The sequence below is a fragment of the Callorhinchus milii genome, unplaced genomic scaffold (assembly GCF_018977255.1).
Source record: "Callorhinchus milii isolate IMCB2004 unplaced genomic scaffold, IMCB_Cmil_1.0 Scaffold16, whole genome shotgun sequence".
In the NCBI taxonomy this organism is placed as follows: domain Eukaryota; kingdom Metazoa; phylum Chordata; class Chondrichthyes; order Chimaeriformes; family Callorhinchidae; genus Callorhinchus; species Callorhinchus milii.
The window spans coordinates 7689504-7710079 of NW_024704757.1; the positions used below are offsets into that span (position 1 = coordinate 7689504).

Consider the following 20576-nt stretch of genomic DNA (forward strand, 5'->3'; position numbering starts at 1 on the left):
CAGCCACTTACTTACGTTCAGCCGTTGAGCTTAATCTTGTCAGTTTAATAAATTGTGCAACGTCTACTAATCACAATTTTCTGGCTTTTTTCCTTATCCCTAAATTCCTCCTTTTAAACAAACATTGATTCCACCTCTGCCGTCTTCTGGGACAGCTACAAGCACCTGCTCACACTGTGTAAGAGTCTCTCAGCTCTCCCTCTTTCACTCTCTGTGTGAGGATGTCTCACTGCTGTCTCAGCTTCTCCCTCAGTCCCTCCCCTCTCACAGCAGCTGTTCCTGGCTTTTTTTCCCGGATCATTTTCTTGCTGGGCATCGTGCTGACCAGACTGCCAACGAGTGGTGCCAGAGCCACTGGTCAGCGGTTAACCCGAGAAACGTCTATGACAGAGGTCTCACGGCAAACACCAGAGAAGGTCTGAGTTCCTGTTGGTCGGTCTGAGCCCCGGGTGGTAGATGGCAGGGAGATGAGACTGGACATCGGTCTGACACTTAGGAGTGTTAGCTGCTTAGGAGTCACCAGGAATTATGATTCACATCCTGCTCATGGGGCAGAGAAAAAGGGAGGCCAGAACAGAAGCTAAATCTAGAGGTGAATCAACAACAACTTGCATTCATATAGCAGCTTTCACTCAGGGCAGGGCCCCGGAATCACATTGATACCCTGCGTTTGTGGTTTTGTAAATGGAAGACTGAGGAATTCTGCTCCAAAGCAACCAAAAGGTCTGTAACAGAGATCTGTCCGATTGCTCTCAGGTCTGTGTTATCCTGTAATAACCAGTGGCTTAGTCCCCGCACCAGAATGCTGCTCAAGTTTGCAAACACACCAAGAGATAAAAATACTGTTTTTATTTGCAATGGTTTCAGCATCTGCTGGGAGCTTGGAGTGAGTGACCTTGGCACATGCAGTAACAGTGAGAGGCTGAAAGGCCTCACACACACTATTGCCAATTATAAATGTGTGCCATGTGGAAGAAACCTTTGTCACACAAGACATCTGTGCAGAAATGTTTGGCTTTAAAATAAGCTGTACATAACCTAACATTAGCCATTCACACACACCATTGTAAGGTCCCAGTGAGCAACTCCTCATCCCTGACAGACATGAGCTCAGAGATCTAGACCAGGACACTACACCCCCACCCAGAACCACGTCACCAGATGCCTCATAGCCAGCGGGAGTCGGGCCCCACCCGGGACATTGCGTTGGAAGTTTCAGGAACAGGAGGCTCTTAAGGCAGTGGGTTGGAAGCAACATCGAGGTGGAATTGTCTGGGATTTCCGCTGTGAGCAGCAGATACTTGTGAAATCAGTAGCTTCAATGCCAAACGCATTGTCTTGTCCAATGATGCAAATCATACTCCACAGATGGTGGTAGTGAGTGTTTACTAGGGCTGTGGACAGGCAGTGTGACAGGCGGTGTCTCATATACCAACACTCATCTTAGTTCAAAGAACATCAACGCTTCATTCTGTGTAACACGTGGGGTCTGTAGCAGCTGTGCGTGTGCAGGAGTGGCAGCAATGGAGCAGTCTGCACACGAGACACAAAGCCGGGAAGCAGCAATGGCTGAAAGGCAAAGTGCAGAGATCAGAGCCGAGGCCCAGTCTCACCAAACTGTCTGTGCCCGGTCCTGTGCTTCTCCCTGTGGATTACGCTGGAGAGTTATGGTGATGATGACGACAATTAACCAACTTCTTTGTGCAGCCTTCAGCCGCCGGTGCCATGGTATGGCCTGGTCTCAGTCACCGACCACTACTGTCTGTATCTCCACCTCCCCCTCCTGGCCAGTGACCACATACTCCTCAGCATGGCCGAGCACCTGGAGGTCAGCCGCAGTGACCATGGTGAGGGTGGAGGGGCTGCTTTCCAGGCTGGAGCCCTCGCTGATGGTGGAGGCCAGCGTCATGGCCACCTGCTCGGTCAGGCTGTCGGGCGTTGCTATGGTAATTGTGTCAGCACCATCCTCTGCCGACAGGCTCTCGGCAATGATCTGCTGGCCACAGTTCGCCTGGTTCACGATTTGTTGCACAACCTTCATAATGTGACTGTCCACCTGACAGGACAGAAACAAGACATCAGAGCTGCAGACGGGAGAGAGCTCCCCCCCACCTCCCCGCATCCGAATAGACACCGCTGACTAACCTGGTGTTTGGAACCTCGGATCAGCGTCTCCACATCACTGCTTCCAACGGCTTCAGCCGGGCTCTACACACACACAGACCAACACACACATCAGGAGCCTGAAAACTGTCCCTAAGTCCTTCCTCCCGGTCACCACGCCCTCCCCCTGGACAAACCCCTCCCCTGATCAGTACATCCCTCCCAGTGGCCACCACGCCCCTCCCCCCGACGGCTACACCTCTCCCACTTGAGCCGCCTGGGATACCTCGATGATGTACTCCTGCGTGTCAGCAACCACCGAGGAGAACTCCACTAGGACCGTGTGAGAGTCGTCAGAGCTGATCCCAGCGACACCATCCACTGACTGGCCATCCGATGAGATCTCCACCTGCTCCAGCACATGGCAGCCGCCTGGCGATGGAGAAAACTCATCAGCTTCAACCTGTCACAGCTCCTCAGTGCTACTCTGCAGAGTCAGCCAACACCCCTACCTCAGCTCACTGCTCCCCGACATTTGGGCTAAACTGTGGGCTCAGAGTCCACTAACAATCCAGTGCAGGACCAGGGACACCAGCCTTCAAGTGAGACATTAAACCCACCTCTTCTCTGTTTAAGTGGATGTTAAAGATCCTGTGATACGATTTAGAAAGAGAAGGGAGTTTCTCCTGATGTCCTGGACACCAGTCAACGAGATTGACCTCATGTGGGACTTTGCTTTGTGTAAATTGGCTGCTACTTTGCATGCAATACAGTCATGACTGTTTTCAGATACTGTGGTATCAGGGGCACACTGCGAGACACTGTTGCCATATTAAGAAGAATTATTATAGGATTAAAGCCAGCGTTGACCTGGAGCATCATTTCTGCGCCAGCCCGAGGAGTCACTGCTTGGAGCCACACTTGACAGCAAATGCGAGCGAAGGGGGGGAACGGGCCGCGGAGGAGGACCCACCTTTGGCTCTCAGGTGCCGGTTAAGTGTGCCGTGCTCGGCAAAGCCGCGGCCACAGTTGTAGCAGTGAAACGGCCGCTCGCCCGTGTGCAGCCGCACGTGCCGCACCAGCGAGCCCTTCTCCCTGAATGCCCGCGGGCAGTGCTCACACACAAATGGCTTGGCCTCCGAGTGCGTCCGCAAGTGCACCTGCTGTGCATTCTGTGTGAGAGAACGAGAGGCGGTCAGTAACAGTGAGACCCCGTGGGGGGGCAACGGGAAGCCAGGCGGGGTGGGGGGGCGGTGGAGATTGGGGGGCCCCGTAAACCCTCACCTTGGTTTTGTAGCTCTTGCCGCAGCACGGGCAGGGGTAAGGCCGGTGGTCGGAGTGGGCCCTCATGTGCTCCTTCACGTGGGCGATGCTCTTGTACAGCTTACCGCACTCCCCACATTTAAAACGCCGCTCGTTGTAGTGCGACTCCAGGTGCTTCTTCAGGATGTACGCGGTCATGAACTCCTTCTCACACAGCGAGCAGCGATGGGGCTTGTAGCCTACAGACACAAGCATGTCAGCACGGTTCCCAGGCAGCCCCATCCCCCACTAGGAGCCAGTAAGAGTATAATTGTCTCACACCGAGGCCGGGAGCAGACACTTTACCTAAATGTGCTTTAATGTGCAGCCGCAGGTAGCTGGAGCCCCGGAATTCCCGGCTGCAATGAGGACACTTAAACCTCCTGCAGCCTCTCCTGCTGGATGAATCCGACTGTAACAAAAGGATCCAACTGAGATACTGACAGAAACCCACAAACTGCACCTTATAATCCCAAGCCGCACTCCGCACCCTCATTCCCCGTCGTGAGCGTCCAGGAGTGAGGTACAAAAGCGAACCACAACTTGGGAACGTGTGGCCAGCTGGGTTTGCGCTGAGCACTCGGGTGTCAAACATCACTCACTGCAGCAGCCATGTTAAACAGGGAGTCACGACAAACAGCTACTTTTAATGTTGTTTTTGTGAATTGTACATGTAACAAACGCACCTCGTTAGCCTCTTCCACCTCCTGTGTCTGTGCCTCATGCTCGGGGCTGTCCCCGTCCTCACCCAGGGACACAGACTCACTGCATTTTTCCGCATCTTCAATTATTACAGTCTCGATGACGATGCCGGAGTTTCTCATGGCTTGGCAGATGAGGCTCTCGCTGGCAGCCTCCCCGGAACAAGCCATCTCTGCTGGGGTGGGCGACTGCAGGTCAATGACACAACAACAACTTGTAATTATGTTGTGTCCCTCACACATGCGGTGTCTTAGACACCACAGTGACAGAGCCATCTCCCCCCCTCCACCCCGATTAGAGCTTTCAGTCATACAGAGCATCACAACAACAGCAATACTGCTGCCCCTTCACGTAGGGGCAGTGGGGGCAGTGGAGTGCGGAGGCTGTGGTGTGAGCGGAGACAGACCTGGGTGGGTGGGTCAGTGAGTATAGTGGTGAGTGTGCGTGGGCGTGAGTGAGTGTGCTTGGGAGTGAGTGAGTGAGCGTGGGCGTGAGTGAGTGAGCGTGGGCGTAAGTGTGCGTGCGTGGGCGTGAGTGAGTGAACGAGTCAGTGAGTGTGGTGAGTCAGTGAGTGAACGCAGGCTGTACCTGGCTTCTGTGCTGGGTCTCGGGGAGCAGTGTCTCGGGGACGCTGTGTACCTGCACCTCCTGGATGGTGCCCTCAGCGTTAGTGAGTACACTGATCACAGCTGTGGCCTCCGGGCACACCAGCTCCTCACTCTGCTTCTCGCTTACTACAACAATCAAAGAAAGAAGTCAAAGCTCCGTCGTGCTCCCAACCCACACCCCAGCCCAGCGGACACCAGTACCTGTCTGTGGCTGTGGTTTGCCCATCGCTGTGGCCTCTGTCTCCGGCTCCGACACCAGCTGCAGTTGCTGAAACTTGTTTTTCTCTGTACACGGAGTGATGGCCTTGAGGTGCCGGGTTAGTGCTCCCGATTCCCGGAAACTCATCCCACACATCTGACATCGGTAGGGTCGCTCGTCTGAAACAGTCACAGGGGTTACACAGAGCCAGACACCCGCACCCCCCTGGCAAACAGTCAGTGACCGAGCGGCGCCTGGTACCCAGACTCCTGTCTGACCTGTGTGCCGCCGGTTGTGTCGCACTAAGGATCCCTTTGTTCTGAAAGCCATTCCACACATCTTGCATCTGAAAGCCTTGTTGTCGCTGTGAGTAACCATGTGCGCCTTCAGGATAACAGCCTGTAATGAGACCCGTGTGTGAGGTCGATATACTCCAGCTCTTTCTCTCACACACATACACACACACACACACGTATGGACCCTCCTCAATACCCACTGTTTTGAAAGTCTTGACACAGATCTGACACACAAACCGTCCGTCCTCGTTCAGAACAGTATCCAATCTGTTCCTCTTGACCCTGTGGTCTCCGGCCTCGGGGCTGACTGGGCTCTCCTCGCTCTCACTCGCCTCCTGCTCTGCACTGCCCGACACTCGCTCTTCTGAACTCTGACCCCCATTCTCACACCCATTGCCTGAAAAACAGGACATTGTTCAGATAGATAGCTGGGCGGTGATACTTTCCCCCCACCACCCCCCCAGCAATGACTACACACATCAGGGGATGAAGCCATTGCTCTCAAATTGGAGCAGATGCATGATTATTGCATTGTGCTCAGCGTTCATCAATCTACTATCCTGCAACACACAGCTATCACTGAGAAACACATACATGCCCACACAGCTCTATCACCTGGGAACACACACAGCTCTGCTTACCAGTCTCATCTGAGTGCAATGTGTAGGTTGTTTCAGGTGTTGCCACAACCAACTGAGCGACTGCTACCGATGAACCCACTGGATCAGACTCCTGAAATATGCAGAGGTTGGAGTCTCAGAGTCAACGCTACAACAACTTTCATTTACACAACGCTCCTCATGCAGGGTAGCGTTCCAAAGTGCTCGACAGTGGCGGAGCACGACGTAGGCACGGTTGAATAGGAAGATCTTCAGCCGCGACCTGAAAATGGAGAAGGAAGGGGAAGGGTGGAGGGATAGAGGAAGAACGTTCCAGAGTTTCTGGGCATAGTGGCTGAAAACGCAGCTACCAATGGTGGAATGGAGGGCATGAGGGACATGCCAGTCGAGCAGAAGCAGCAGGTAGTGGGGTAAGCAGGTCGGAGAGGTAGGAAGGGGCCAGGACATGAAGAGATTTGAAGAGACACTAATGAATCCTAACTGTAATGCGGGAGGAAAAGGAGGGGGTGGGTGTGAAGAAACTGACCTGTCGTGACTGGCTGCTGACAGGTATGGTGTCAGGACAAACAACAGACTGTTCCTGCAGCCTCTGACATGCTTTCTGCACTTTGTGACCAATGAAATCCTCCAGGCTATGGAACTCAGTGTGACACCGGCCGCACTTGTGCAGATCAACATCCTCTGTAACACATGCACAGACAAATCATCAGTGTCTCGCCACTCACAGACCCCCTCCCTGAACACATACAATCAGTGTCTCACCACTCACAGACCTGCTCCACCAACACACACACACACCATCAGTCTCTCTTCACTCACAGACCTCCTACCTCACCACTCCCGCAGCATCATCATATACGCCATCCCACAATAATCCCTGCACCTGTGGTCTCTCGTTCACACTAATATTCAGATACAATATTTACTCATCACCTTTTGTTCTTACACTTATCACCCAGGTTCCCACCCCCATCTTGTATGCCATTGACCACCCGGCATTGTGAATGTGCTTTGGAACGCAGCACAAACAGTAACACAACTTTATTGTACCATGTTTAATGTCGCATTCTGGTGACTCGCGAGATCTGTAACTCCACACACAGCTGCACAGCTTAACTATTCCCCAAATAAACCCAGTACCAGAGGTAGATTTTACAGAGCAGTAGATGATGAATGCGAGTGACGTACAGACAAGAGGAGGTGTTTTATAGACAGAAAAGTGAATGACAGCTGGAATCCAACTGATGAGCTGAGGAGGAGATGTTAATGATAGCCCGATATTGGTACAGAGCCTGTGACGTTGAGAGGGCGGCTCAAAGCGCTTCCCAAGATTTACTATAAAGTGTGGTGACTGTGGATCTGGTGGGCAAGTTTGGCAGCACAGAGCGCTATCAACAGCCGTGACGTGAGGGAGCAATGTTATGGGGGGGGGGGGGATTGTCAGCCAGTTTGAGCGGCGCCATGGACAGGCCCTGATCTGGGGCTTCAACCTGAACCTCCGGACTGACTCACAGGCTGAGCTGAGCCGCTTCCCGCCCCCACAGCCACAGCGTCCCGGGTTAGACCGGCCCCAATAACAGCTTCACTGTGGGCTCGGGGTCGAGACGATTCTCCTCAGTGCGGCCCGGAGCCCGGGCGCGAGCGCTGGGCCCGAGGCCGGGGTTTAGCCTGGAAACAAGGACGGGACCCAATTACCTTCCTCCCCGCCGGCCCCCGGCGCCGCGGCTGCCGTATGTGCTGAACTCATCAGGACTTCCTCCCACTTGTCGCAAGGAGGACAAAATGGCGGCTTTACGACCTGCCGCCAAAGGTGGAGCCGCCCGGCTGCGGCAAGCGGGGACTGCGGCTGCGCACAAACCGGGGACATCTGGGAGCTGTAGTTCCGTGCCGGCAAACAGCAACACTGAGGCTGCGCAGAGCATCGCCTGCTGGGAATTGTAGTGCGCTGATGAGCGATACTGAGGCTGCGCGGTGCAGTGCGTACTGGGAGTTGCAGTTCACGGGGGACAGACGTCGGGCTCGAGTTCCTGAAGGGCGGGAGAAAGCGCTCGACCTGCGGCCTCAGTCTGTTATGGCCGCTGCCGAATGCCGGCTCCTCTCGGGCCCCGAGGCCTCCGCGGTGCTGGAGGCCGCCGACACGCTGCTGTTCGACTGTGACGGGGTGATCTGGCGGGGAGAGGCCGCGATCCCCGGCGCCGCGCAGCTCATCAACCGGCTGCAGGAGCGCGGGAAGCGGGTGCTGTACATGACCAACAACAGCACCAAGACGCGGGCCATGTACACCGACAAGCTGCGCGGCCTCGGCTTCCGCGCTGAGACCCAGGACGTCTTCGCCACCGCCTTCTGCTCGGCGCTGTACCTGCAGCAGAAGCCCGCGCAGCGCGGGAAGGTGTACGTGCTGGGCGCCGAGGCCGTGAGCGAGGAGCTGCGGAGCCTGGGCATCGCCTGCATCGGCCCCGGCCCCGACCCGCTGTGCGGCGCCATGGGCGACTGGGCCGCGCTGCCCCGAGACAGCGACGTCGGCGCCGTCCTCGTCGCCTTCGACCCGCATTTCAGCTACATGAAGCTGGTGCGGGCGGCGGCCTACCTGCGGGACCCGGGCTGCCGCTTCCTGGCCACCAACACCGACACCCGCCTCCCGCTGGAGGCCGGCGCCGCCATCCCGGGTAAGTGGCGCCGGCGGCGGGGGGGGTGGCAGCGTGAGGCCGGGGCGGGCGCGGGGCCTCGGGCTGAGCGGCCGGCACTAACCTTTCCCCCTCCCGCAGGTACGGGCTGCCTGGTGCGGGCGGTGGAGGCCGCGGCCCAGCGCACGGCCACGGTGATCGGCAAACCCAGCGCTTTCATGTTCCGCTGCGCGGCCGAGCGCTTCGGGCTGGACCCGGCCAGGACCATCATGGTGGGCGACCGGCTGGACACCGACATCCTCCTCGGCACCAACTGCGGCCTCCGGACCATCCTCACCCTGACCGGCGTCTCCACGCTGCAGGAGGCCGAGAGCCACCGGGACAGCGGGGAGGCCGACCGCCGCCGCCTCGTCCCCGACTACTACGTGCACAGCGTGGCCGACCTGCTGCCCGCGCTGGACTGAGGCCGCGGCTCGGCTCAGCTCAGGGGTAACGCGGTGTTGTCGTCGTCGTTGTTGTCTGAATTATTTGTCTGAACACTTTACTGTAAGATTTCAGGTTCCTGCGGAGAGCGACACAGAGAGAGAGAGAGAGAGCGCTGTGTGTGTGTGTGAGAGAGAGAGAGAGCGCGGCCGTGTTATTTATTACTGTGATGTGAGTGACCCTTTACTGTGCACTGAAAATAAACTGATCAGTTTGCTCGAGTCTTGCTTGTCCTTTTTGTCATCGATTAATTATTATTAATACATTGGTCACTCAATCCAATTGCCTTTTACCCAGCGATCCGCCAATTGTTCCCACTTAACCGCAAGGTAATCACATGTGTGTGTGTGTGTGTGTGTGGAGTAAGGAAACTGCTGAGAATCGAACCCAGGTCTCTCTCTCACTTGTGAGGGCAGTGCTCTGATCACTGAGCTACAGGTCTCCTCTCTCAATACCCAATAATTACCATTAATAATTTTTTTTTCTCTCCATTCCTTATTCATTTGATAAAATTAACTCAGAACGGATCCGTACAAAACACGTCAAAGTGTTTGATGGAGTACATTGTGTCCCAGTGTAGTGACTGTGTGATACACACCGCCTTCGAAGTCCCACACACTACAATAAGAATGACCAAACTGAATAATTTGGAGACTGATTTTGCAAAAAGATCATTAACTTTCACCTGGATTGAAGCTCAGTGTAATCTCTGCTCTAATGGATGGCACACGGCACCCCCCCAACCCCCCCACCACTCCCGCCCTGGGCCAGAGCATCAGCCTGGGTTCGCAGCTCAAACAACCTTGTTTCACCCCCAAAGCAGACTTAACTATCCTGGGAAGGGCTCAAAGATATCTCGATTATGGCACTGTATCAAATGCAAGGATTTTAAAATTAGTTGCGACAGAGGGCATCCTGAATACTAATTCTGGAGAGTATTAGGCACAGGTTGGCACGAGCCAAGGCTCGCAGATCCCACAGTGTGCGTTGGGGTAACTGCTGGAGTCTAACCAGTTAAAACCGCATAACTTGCTATTGATATCGCTGTCTGGCAGCTAGGACTACACTAGCCTACCCTCTTGCTAAGCAGAAGCTCAAACAGACAATAACCAATTGTATTGCACTCATTGCACTTCAAATAAATCTCGCTGTATGAACACAGCAAGATTTGAAGTGAGAAATTATGCTAACATCCAGGATTTCATCCAAAAGGGTTGCACCTGAAGTCCCCTCTCCCTCCCCCCCCCCCCCCGGTCCTGTGGTGGCATCAGGTTGCAGCCTGGCTCCAGGGGCTGAGACTCAGGCAGACAGTCAGACCTGGAGACATGGAGCAGGAGAGAGGCACAGCCATGTTCGCTTCCCTGAAGCGCATACTGCCATGTGTAAGCACTCAATCTCCCTGCTTTGTGGGATTGTAGGTTTGGGAATCCCATTAGTAACGGGTCTATCAGCCCACTGCCCCCCCCCGAGCTGCTGATTGCAGGGGAACAGTGAAGACTAACACAGATTGTGTCCCAACAGGTGCAGCCTGGCGGCCCGGGGGCCACAGCCAGGCTCGGGGGCCGCACTGTCCGGGGGCTCGGGCTGCTGCTGCTCGCATTAGCCGTTATTGGGGTCTCGGCGACAGGGATCGTGGCTCTGAGGAGAGGCACTCCCCAGGTAACTACCGCCTTTCCTCTCCTCCCTCGGTACTCTGTCTAAACCCACCACCTTCCCTCACACCGCTCCCCTTCACACCGCCTCCCCTTCACACTGCCCCACACTCACACACTTCACCTCCCCCCCTTCACACTGCGCGCGCGAGTGTGTGTGTGTGTGTGTACGCATGTGTGAGGGCTGGGCGTGTGTGTGACTGATGCTCTCTCGACAGGTTGTGCTGATCACATTCCAGGACCCGCAGGGTCACTGGGTGAATCAATCGGCTCGCGTTGACCCAGAGGAAAATGTTGTAACTTATTCCATCAAATCACTCGCAAACCACTCTGCTGTGGTACTATTTGACGGGAAGAACGTGAGTAGCCACAACAACAACTTGCAGTTATATAGTGCCCCTCAGGCAGGACAGCATCCCAGAGCCACCCGAGGCAAAATCCTCACTATCTCCCGCTAACATATCACCACTTAACCAGGCAATCACTTACTGAATTCCTTTGTGCTTATTTCTTTGTATCTGTGAGTCTTAGGGCATTGCTGCCTGACTGTCTTAGTACATCCCATCCCCGCTTGCCCCTCTCTGCATTACACACTGATACAGGCTTAGGTGTCTTAGTACTGATCAAGCAGAGCCTTTACCTCGGACTCTGAGGGACTAAACATTCCTTCAGATACAAGGATGAATTGAGCCAGTGTCAACCTGCTTCAAATACTTCCCAAAACTAGGTAAGAAGGGTAGACCCTCCAGGGAGAGAATGTCCACTCCATTCTAGAAGGATATTTCCATACATAAGTGACATATATATGTGGCATTGTGTGGTTTAGATACTCTTAAGCATGAGGAATGGTTTCCATATGTGTCAGACACTCAGCTGATTAAAACAATAATAACTGGGCAGTAAATAATTGGTTTATTTCTCTGTGCAGGAGTTAGTCTGCTACCAGCCCAGAGGGAACATCTGTTTAGTCCGACAAATGACAACAAATGAGCTGGAGAATATTCAAACATTTCTCACCACAATGGAGCACAGGGTAAGCACCCACGTCTCTGACCTCACAACTATCGTGTCTGTGCTGGTGCTCGCTCCCCCAATGAAGCTCTCTAATCTAATCCCAGTCCCTGCTCTCTCCCCATCGTGTCTGTGCTGGTGCTCGCTCCCCCAGCCGATTTTTCTCAGGTCATGAAAGAACATGTCAAATGATCATCAAACGACATGTCAGCAGGTGATTAGACAGTAATTTCTGGAACATCTAATGGTGTCCCGGAGCCGGGCTGGTGCTGGGTCCCTCTGACATAGCAAATGGCCGGGGGCAAGAACAATGGCAGCTTTAAAAAGTATAGACTGTGTAGCCTCCAGTCGCACAATGTGAGCAATAGATGAATATGCAGGTTTTTACTATTGGGGAAATATTTAACATTTGATGGAATGTAACCTGTTATGGCAGTGATACACTGGAGGTTGGCAGACGGGAGTGCTATCCCGGGCAATGGCTGTGTTATCTTGCTGAGAGCTGTGGTTCCGGGCCGGGGAGCGGACACAAAGCTCCCCTGTTCCACCCACCCTGGGAAGGAATGTGCTGAACTGTGATACCCTTTCTCAGCCTTTTCAAGGAACATTTGAGCAGGTGTTACCGTGGCTAAGACACTGCACAGACTCTATACTGACCCTGTCCCTGGGGTTATTCCTGCTCTCCCCACCCCCGGCTAGATCTGCCCAATCACACATGCCATTGGTCAGGTAAGTCACTGGATGGAACATTCAGGTATAGCAGGTATAGGCGCAGTGGGGGAGCGAGCAATAGAATAACATAGAAATAAAAAAACACAGATTTATGCAATAAATCAAGAAATATTCATTCAAGAAACATTGATTATATTGCCAACCAAAAAGGAATAACAGGAAGCCAAACCCCATGCTCTACCCTAAACTTCCCACAACCCACTCACCCCGAGGAGAGGTTCCGTCTTCCTCGCCAACTCCCCCACTCCCCCCCCCGGGAGTAAATGCTCGGTGTAACCTGCTCACAGTAGTGATTACGGTGCTCAAAGCCCACAGCGTGTCTCCTGGCCACACCTGCACAGAGAGCTTTACTGTAAACATGTTCGTTGTTATTAGCTGCCAATCCTGAATCTAAAAGTGCACAAAACATGGCCCCACCAGCGGCCTGTGTAACGTTAGGGTAATCCGACAGGAACAAGCTACGTTCAGTGAAAGAAACTGTCTTTTGTTTGAAGTTCAGCCAGTTACTGCTGTGGAGAAATGAAACACAATTCTCCAAAGAATTTCTGGGGATCCTGAGTGGCCGTGTGGTGGACAGCCTGAGTGTGGGCAAGCACATCAACAGCCTCTGTGACAAGAGCCGCATTTACTGGGTGCAGAAACGCAACGGTGAGGCCCACATTACTGCACTTCAAACATTAACCAAATCCATTTCCAAATCCCTACTTTCTGAGATTAACAACATTATATCTTCACTCTCCACTTTCCATTTCTACCTGTGACAAGACGTTCAATGATAGGATTCTCTTTCCCCACCACAATGCTCTCTCTCTTCTCTGCAGATGCCTATCGGTATCTCACTCACCAGTGTGTGGAACACGACACGCCATGTTTAGTGTAGGTTACACGGTCACTTCGCTGCCCTGTCCCTGGAGACCATTGGACATTGACCTGCACCTGCTCAATCCTCTCCCCCTAAATCTCACTGGTCGGTCGATACGATGTGTTTCAGTTGATATGTTCGTCTCTCACCAATGTGTTGCTTCCACAGGTCCCGGGAGACAGCGGCTAATCTACTTCTGCATCGATATCTGCTTCCCAAACAACATCTGCGTGTCTGTGTGCTTCTATTACCTCCCAGACTAGCTGCTCTCTACGACGGCCTCACCACTATAATGCCTCGTAGCTGCTTTTAACATTCATTTAATGTAATCCTTACTGACCAACCACCTACAGCCCTCCCTTCCCAACCACACTCCTGTACCTGACTCTGCACTGACCAGTGTCAGCACCAGAGAGGAAGGACACTGTGCTCAGCTCACTCCCCTTGGAGCCAGCGGTGAGCTCCTTCCGCCTCCCCCCACCCTTGACAAGCTGCCACGCAGCTACCACAATTCCCTCTCCTCTGAGGCTTAGGCCCACGTCAGTCTCTGTGTGACATTGTTTAAACCATCGTAAACAGAGGGTTCCCACAACGAGACTAATAGCAACTCTCACAATCACACATTTTTACACTTTCATATTTTTATAAACGTAGATACAATAAACGTGTAACATCACAACTGAAGTGGTATTTTTGTGATTTCAATTTCTCCTTTTCACTCGAAGAAACCCAGTGCTCACACTCAGCCCAACCCAGCCAGGCTCACACCCAAGCCAGCCCTCAGCCAGGCTCACACCCCAGCCAGCCCTCAGCCAGGCTCACACCCCAGCCAGCCCTCAGCCAGGCTCACACCCCAGCCAGCCCTCAGCCAGGCTCACACCCCAGCCAGCCCTCAGCCAGGCTCACACCCAAGCCAGCCCTCAGCCAGGCTCACACCCCAGCCAGCCCTCAGCCAGGCTCACACCCCAGCCAGCCCTCAGCCAGGCTCACACCCAGCCTGACCCAGCTAGGCTCACACCCCAACCCTCAGTCAGGCTTAGTCAGTAGTCCTGATGCCTCCGAGTTGGGAGAACAGGTGGCCAGGAGCCTGGGGGGGTGGGGGGGTTAAGGGACATTTGGGGATTTTGAACTCACAGTCCAGGCCAACACTCCTGTGCAGCTTTAGGGGTGGAGGTGGAGGGGCTGTATTGTTGCAAGTGCCATCCTTTGGATGAGACATTGAATCGAGGTCCTTGTTCAGGTGAACATTAAAAATCCCTGCTGCACTATTCAAAACAGAAGGGAGTTCCTTCTCCCGGTGTCCTGGCTAACAATTCCCCAAATAAAATCATACATTCACTTAATGACTTGTGGGACATTTCTGTAGACAAATTGGCTGCCATGTTTGCTTATGAAACAGACACTTTACAGTCACTTTATATCCTGTGAAGGGCTCTGAGGTCACCTCCTGACATGGAATGTGAAGGTTATTATCATCAGTGCCCACACCCATGGGGATTGGGTGAGGGAAGTGTGACCTTTGTAACAAATTTGGAGTGAAAAAACCTGTAACGAGCCCACTGACCTTGTCAGACTCATCACAGGCACGAGAGGCGAGAGGGAGAAGGCAGCACCAGGTCATTCTACATTCACTATTTATTACAACTCTGCCTCAGTGTTGCCCAATGACTTGACGGGGATCAGTTCACAAACACGTAGGCAGGAAAGCCATGTCTGTCTCCTGGTAACATCAGCCCAGCACACTGTCATTGAAGGCCAAGCACACCACTGCCTTCTGGTGGCCACTGTATTCACGCTTAATCTCTCCAGTCTCCACACACCAGAGTCGGGCCAAGTTATCAGAAGAAGCTGAGACACAGAGAGAGAGAGAGAGAGAGGGGAACGTCAGCTTTCGAGCCAGGAAACAATGAACACATTTTATACATCCAACTGATACCCCAGCCTCTACAGTAGGCATCTCTCCCCACCCCAGAGTCAGCAGACCACCCCATCCAGAGCCAGCAGAACCCCATCCCACAGCCTGGTTGAGATCCACTACTGCCCAGAGAGGGAGCCAACCTGTGACGATGTACTGGGAATCCCCCGAGAAGGCGCAGTCCCACATCCAGCCCCGCGACGTCTCCCCGGGGTTGTTGCTCTTGATGCTGAGCTCCGTCATCAGGGAGAAGTTTGAGGTTCTCCAGATTTTGCAGGTTTGATCAGCAGAACAGGTGGCCAGGAGCCTGGGGGTGGGTTAAAGGACAAAGACTGGGTATAACATCAGCTCCTACACCAGGACAAGTGTGATACCGGCTCAAAGCCTCTGTGATAAGGAAGATCCCCGTGTGGAGGAACAACTAGTTAAGCTTAAAAAGCCACACCTCACAATGGGCAAGCACAGCAGCCAATATTCACACAGCAACGACCCACAAACAGCCATGACGTGAATGAGTGACTATATGTGGGGGATTGTCAGAAAGGACCCGGGGAACATAACATGTCGGAGCAGGAGTAGGCCATTCGGCCCTTCGAGCCTGCCCCGCCATTCAATCATGGATGATCTTCTAACTCCAGCTTATAACCTGACCCTGCCTTATCCTCATATTCCTTAATCCCTTTTGCAATAAGGGGGAAAGCCCCCTCTCTTTGAGAAGTGCCATTGGATCTTTAATGTCCACCTGAACGGGTAGATGAGTCCTTGATTTAACGTTTCATCTGAAGTTCAGCACCTCCGACCAAGCTGTGCTCTGCCAGCGCGGCACTGGAGCATCAGCCTAGACTGTGAGCGGTGGGCTGTAATCCACAAGCCTCTGGCGAGAGCGCGAGCCACAGTGGATAGAGCTTCACCCACAATGACCAAGTTACTTTAAATATTACATAAAACAATGTCAGCTGCAGTCTCACTCAGTTTATCATGGTTTTGCTATTGATTTGAACCTTAAAGGAACTTCAGCACGTAATGCAGCCCAGGAGTCACCCTGTTAACACACCACCCAATACCTCTTTAAACATTCCAACCGAACGTACGTACGTGGAGTCGGGGCTGAATTTGCAGCGCAGAGCGTAGCGCTTGTGGGCTGGGATCTTGGTTTTAGGAATGAGCTGTGTCACTTCCTCTCCAATACCTCCTGTCAGGTTCCACACATAGCAATTCCCCTAAGAAGAGAGAGTGTGTGAGTAAGTGTGAAGGAGCGAGTGTGAAAAAGTGTGAGCGAGCAAATGTGAGCGACGCCACTTAACCCAAATGCAAAGCTGTTGCTCTTCTGCAGGTTACTCCCTCCCAGCCTTTACTTTTGTTTCTTCAAACCCTCAGCGCTCTTCACCCCAGCCCCCCACCACGCTACTCACTGAGCTGTTGACTGCTGCCATGTAGCTGGCATCAGGATCAATGTGAACAGCGTTGACAGAAACATCCGGCTCAGGGATCAACTGCTCATTGTGGTCTGTTTTCAGGTCCCAGATGTGGATGGCTCCACTCTGGTCACCTACAATCAGCTCAGCCTGCCAAGAGAGAGAGTGTGTGTGTGTGTGAGAGGGAGAGTGAGAGATTTTTTTCACTCAGATTCACTTCCTCTAAAACCTGTTAGTGGTGAGTCAGAGAAGAGAGAAGAGTAAATACTTGTCTAGTGAGGGTATCTGGTGGCATGTAGATAATAATAATCCTTGCATTTGATATAGCACCTTATCATGTCTTCGAGATGTCTCAAAGCGCTTCATCGGATACACTGTAAAGACTATATTTTGTGGGCGAAATACGGCAGCCAATTGCGCACAGCAGCGTCCCACAAACAGTCGTGGATTGAGTGAACAAATTATTACTTTTTTTAAGTATTATCCCCGGAAAAGCGATCCGCCAATCGACTATCAACCAGGTTCCTACTTTGATTTCAAGATCCTCATCCTCACCTACAAGGCCATTCACGGCCTTGCTCCCTCCTACCTCTCCAACCTACTATCCCCCTACCTACCTGCCCGTACCCTCCGTTCCTCTGGCTCCGGTCTGCTCCACGTCCCCGCCCCAACCGCCTACTATCGGTGGTCGGGCCTTCAGCCTCTCAGCCCCCAGGCTCTGGAACTCCATCCCCCAGTGCCTTCGCCTTGCTTCCTCCCTTTCCTCCTTCAAGGCCGGTCTCAAAACCTTTCTCTTTGACCGTGCCTTCAGCTCCCCTCTCGACTCTCTTCCTCCTCCTCGCTCCCTCCCTTCCTCCCCTCACCCTGACCATTTCCCCTCCTCTCTCCTCCCTTCCCTCTCCTCACCCTGACCATTTCCCCCCTGCTCGGGTCATGACCCAACTGTGCAGCGCCTTGGGACGTCCTCCTGACGTGAAAGACGCTCTATAAGTGGAATCTTGTTGTTGTTGTTACTGTTGGTAAACAGAGGCGTGTGCGTGCTGAGGGGAAACTTGCCCAAAGTTTCGCCCTGCCCAGGAATCAAACTCAGGTCTTTCACTTACGAGGTGAGTGCTCTAACCACTGGGCTACAGGACTCTACAGGATAAGGTAAGTAAATCAATCAGCCACAATCTCAGGCTTGAAGGGTTGTATGGCCTCTTCCTGTTCCTCGGCCAGGACACTGGAACAATAATGCCATGGGATCTTTACATCCACATGACCAGGTAGAAGAAATGTCAGTTCAGCATCTCATTCAGAGGACATCACTGCCAACAGTGCAGCTCTCCCTAGCCATGCCGGAGGTCAGCCTGCACGAGGAGACATGCTGGCCTGGCTGCAGGGACAGCACCACGGTGACCAAGGGACCAAGATTGAGGAGGAAGTGACATGTGGCAGTCAGGCCCGGGTATTGTACTCTACCTGGTTCGGATGCAAACAAACACAGTTGATGGGAGCATTGACTTGGAAGATTCTCTGGCACTGCAAATTACGTGACCTATTGAGAGAGAGAGAGAGTCACTACAGCCCAGAGATAGAGGTAGCATTTTAATTCTAGAACGAGTTTTTTAAGCTATTGGAGGTCTTTTAATCCCAATCTCTGCTCTCTCCCCATCATGTCTGTGCTGGTGCTCGCTCCTCCACTGGAGCTTTCTTCCCATCGTGTCTGTGCTGGTGTTCGTTCCCCCCTGGAGCTCTCTAGCACCCCTTCCCTGCTCTCTCCCCATCATGTCTGTGCTGGTGCTCACTCCCCCACTGGAGCTCTTTACTCTTAATCTCATTCCCTGCTCTCTTCCCAGCAGCGCCATGGGACGTCCTCCTGACGTGAAAGGCGCTATACAAATGTAATCTTGTTGTTGTTTCTGTGTTGGTGCTCACTCTCCCACTGGAGCTCTCTACTCTAATTGTTTATCAAATTCCCACTTGGTGAATCCACATCCTAATCGCCCTGTGTGTACTCTTCTCCCATCAAATACCTCAGGTCCCAGATCCTTGCCATGCAATCCTCGCCGCCGGTGTACATCCACCGCCCGTCCTCGTGAAACCCGACTGAGGTGATGTTCTTACTGACTCCGTCATAGTTAATGACGGGATTCGGGTTATTGGAATTCAGGTCATACATTCGGATATGCTGATACCCTGTGAGAGACGAGGAGCATCAAAGCTGCCCTCACTGCCAATCAGCCTCCCCCCACACACATCCGTACCCATAGCCCCCAATACACAAATACCTCCCCATACACATACAAACCACCCCTCCAAAACGCACACACTCTTAACCACCACATACACCCCCACCCCATCACACACACATAGCTCCCCCCCACACACACACTCTCAAACACCACATACCCCCCCTGGGTATAGACAGAAATAATGGCTGTATCACACACTGGGGTGATTGTACCTTGAGACCTTGTGCTCACCTGCAGCTGCGATCATACTACGATCTGGGGTGATTTCCAGTGAGTTCACTTGCTGGTCACTTGGTTAAGAAAATGTTTGACTGATCCTCAATATTCACTGTAACTCACACACTGCCCCTCTCCCCTGAGAGTTTATTACTATGATGATGCTAGGTTTCAAAATTCAGTTTTTTTTTATATAGAGTTGTCACAGTCTGGAATGCACTGCTTCAAAGGCTGGAAACAGATTCAGTAACAACTGTCGAAAGGGAATTAGATAGGAACTCGAAAAGGAAAAATTTGCAATGATATGGCGAAAAAGTAGGACTGATTGGGTAGCTCTTCCAAACAGCCGGCACAGGCACGATGGGCCGAGTAATAATAATCGTTGCATTTGATATAGTGTCTTATCAGATCTTCGAGACGTCTCAAAGCACTTCAAGGGATATAACAGAAAGTGAATCGACTATATATTTTTTATGGGTGAAACGCGACAGCCAATTGTATCCCACAAACAGTGACCAAATTTTTGAAGGAATTATTACCCCTGGAAAAGCAATCCAGTAATTGACTAACAATCGGGTTCCTACTTACTGCTAGATAAACATAGGAGTGTGGAGAAAGGAAACTTGCCCAACATTTTGCCCCACAGAATGGCCTCCTTCTGTGCTGTAATATTCTATGATTCTGTTATTATTATTATGTTACTACAGTTTACATCAATTGATCGAGGAAGTTTCTAAGCAGCCTGTGTGTGGTCAGCCAGACCAATACACTGCCACATATGAATGGATGTTATGTTGCTCAGTAAATCTGAGCTTCCGAGAATAGCTACTTTCTGCAGGAAGTTGATATTTTGCTCCCCGGGTATTTTATCAAATCATATTGAATAATCTTAACAGTCCCAGATACACTAATAATTATAGGAACTGTTTGTTTTATACTGCCACATACGCCTGCATTCAATAGATTATTATTATTATGCACAAGCACAGATGTGCCTGTGTTCAAGTGGGCGCACGGGTGCACTGGCCTGTGTGTGTGCAGGCGCGTGTGCGCGGGCACACCGGCCTGTGTGTGTGTGTGTGTGTAGGCACGTATTTGTGTACGGGCGTGTGTGTGCGGGCATTTGCTGCCGAGGATACGGAGTCCTGGTGCTGCACGGTGCGGGTGCAGATGCCGCTGTGAGCCTGCCAGAAGCGCACGGTGTGATCGTACCCGGCTGTGGCCAGGATGACCGGGTCACTGCCGACGGTGCCTTGGTTCACGTTCATGTCGGAGGTGCCTGCTCACGCTCGCTCACGGCTGCTCACGCTCGCTCACGGCTGCTCACGCTCGCTCACGGCTGCTCACGCTCGCTCACGGCTGCTCACGCTCGCTCACGCCTGCAACATTAAATCATCAGTGAGAGTGGCGGCTCCAGGTCATCAACCCGGGCATTTGAGAACCCGACAACCCCTCGGGTCCCCCCCACCTCCCCTTCTCCCCCCTCACGGTTCTCCCCCCCCGCAACATTCCTTCTTCCCCTCCCCTTCTCCCCCCCCACACAGCCCCTTCCCCCACCCACCGCCCCCCACGGGTCTCCCCCCACATCACCCCTTCTCCCTC

At 52.9% G+C, this 20576-nt stretch overlaps 4 protein-coding genes across 4 annotated transcripts; 2 read left to right on the forward strand and 2 right to left on the reverse strand.

The window, feature by feature from the left end:
* Positions 1 to 829: 829 nt before the first annotated feature.
* e4f1 (E4F transcription factor 1) lies at positions 830 to 7600 on the reverse strand. Its single transcript, XM_007893524.2, has 14 exons — positions 7526 to 7600; positions 6357 to 6511; positions 5852 to 5942; positions 5411 to 5607; positions 5193 to 5313; positions 4917 to 5093; positions 4696 to 4841; positions 4092 to 4295; positions 3712 to 3817; positions 3388 to 3605; positions 3077 to 3275; positions 2390 to 2535; positions 2146 to 2208; positions 830 to 2056 (listed from the first exon to the last, which is right to left on the reverse strand). Exons 1-14 carry the CDS (start codon positions 7575 to 7577, stop codon positions 1742 to 1744), a joined length of 2190 nt encoding a protein of 729 aa, XP_007891715.2. The 5' UTR covers positions 7578 to 7600; the 3' UTR covers positions 830 to 1741.
* Positions 7601 to 7717: 117 nt separating this feature from the next.
* On the forward strand, positions 7718 to 9158 carry LOC103178671 (phosphoglycolate phosphatase). The gene is made up of 2 exons (XM_007893523.2): positions 7718 to 8496; positions 8596 to 9158. Exons 1-2 carry the CDS (start codon positions 7779 to 7781, stop codon positions 8916 to 8918), a joined length of 1041 nt encoding a protein of 346 aa, XP_007891714.1. The 5' UTR covers positions 7718 to 7778; the 3' UTR covers positions 8919 to 9158.
* Positions 9159 to 10262: 1104 nt separating this feature from the next.
* On the forward strand, positions 10263 to 13457 carry bricd5 (BRICHOS domain containing 5). Its single transcript, XM_042341164.1, has 7 exons — positions 10263 to 10319; positions 10459 to 10596; positions 10808 to 10948; positions 11518 to 11622; positions 12300 to 12329; positions 12827 to 12980; positions 13363 to 13457. The coding sequence occupies exons 1-7, from the start codon at positions 10263 to 10265 to the stop codon at positions 13455 to 13457; spliced, it is 720 nt and encodes a 239-aa protein (XP_042197098.1).
* A 1357-nt stretch (positions 13458 to 14814) lies between these two features.
* mlst8 (MTOR associated protein, LST8 homolog (S. cerevisiae)) lies at positions 14815 to 20309 on the reverse strand. Its single transcript, XM_007893527.2, has 8 exons — positions 20114 to 20309; positions 18990 to 19041; positions 18540 to 18702; positions 17986 to 18061; positions 16522 to 16674; positions 16205 to 16329; positions 15253 to 15416; positions 14815 to 15042 (listed from the first exon to the last, which is right to left on the reverse strand). The coding sequence occupies exons 1-8, from the start codon at positions 20240 to 20242 to the stop codon at positions 14924 to 14926; spliced, it is 981 nt and encodes a 326-aa protein (XP_007891718.1). The 5' UTR covers positions 20243 to 20309; the 3' UTR covers positions 14815 to 14923.
* Positions 20310 to 20576: the final 267 nt, after the last annotated feature.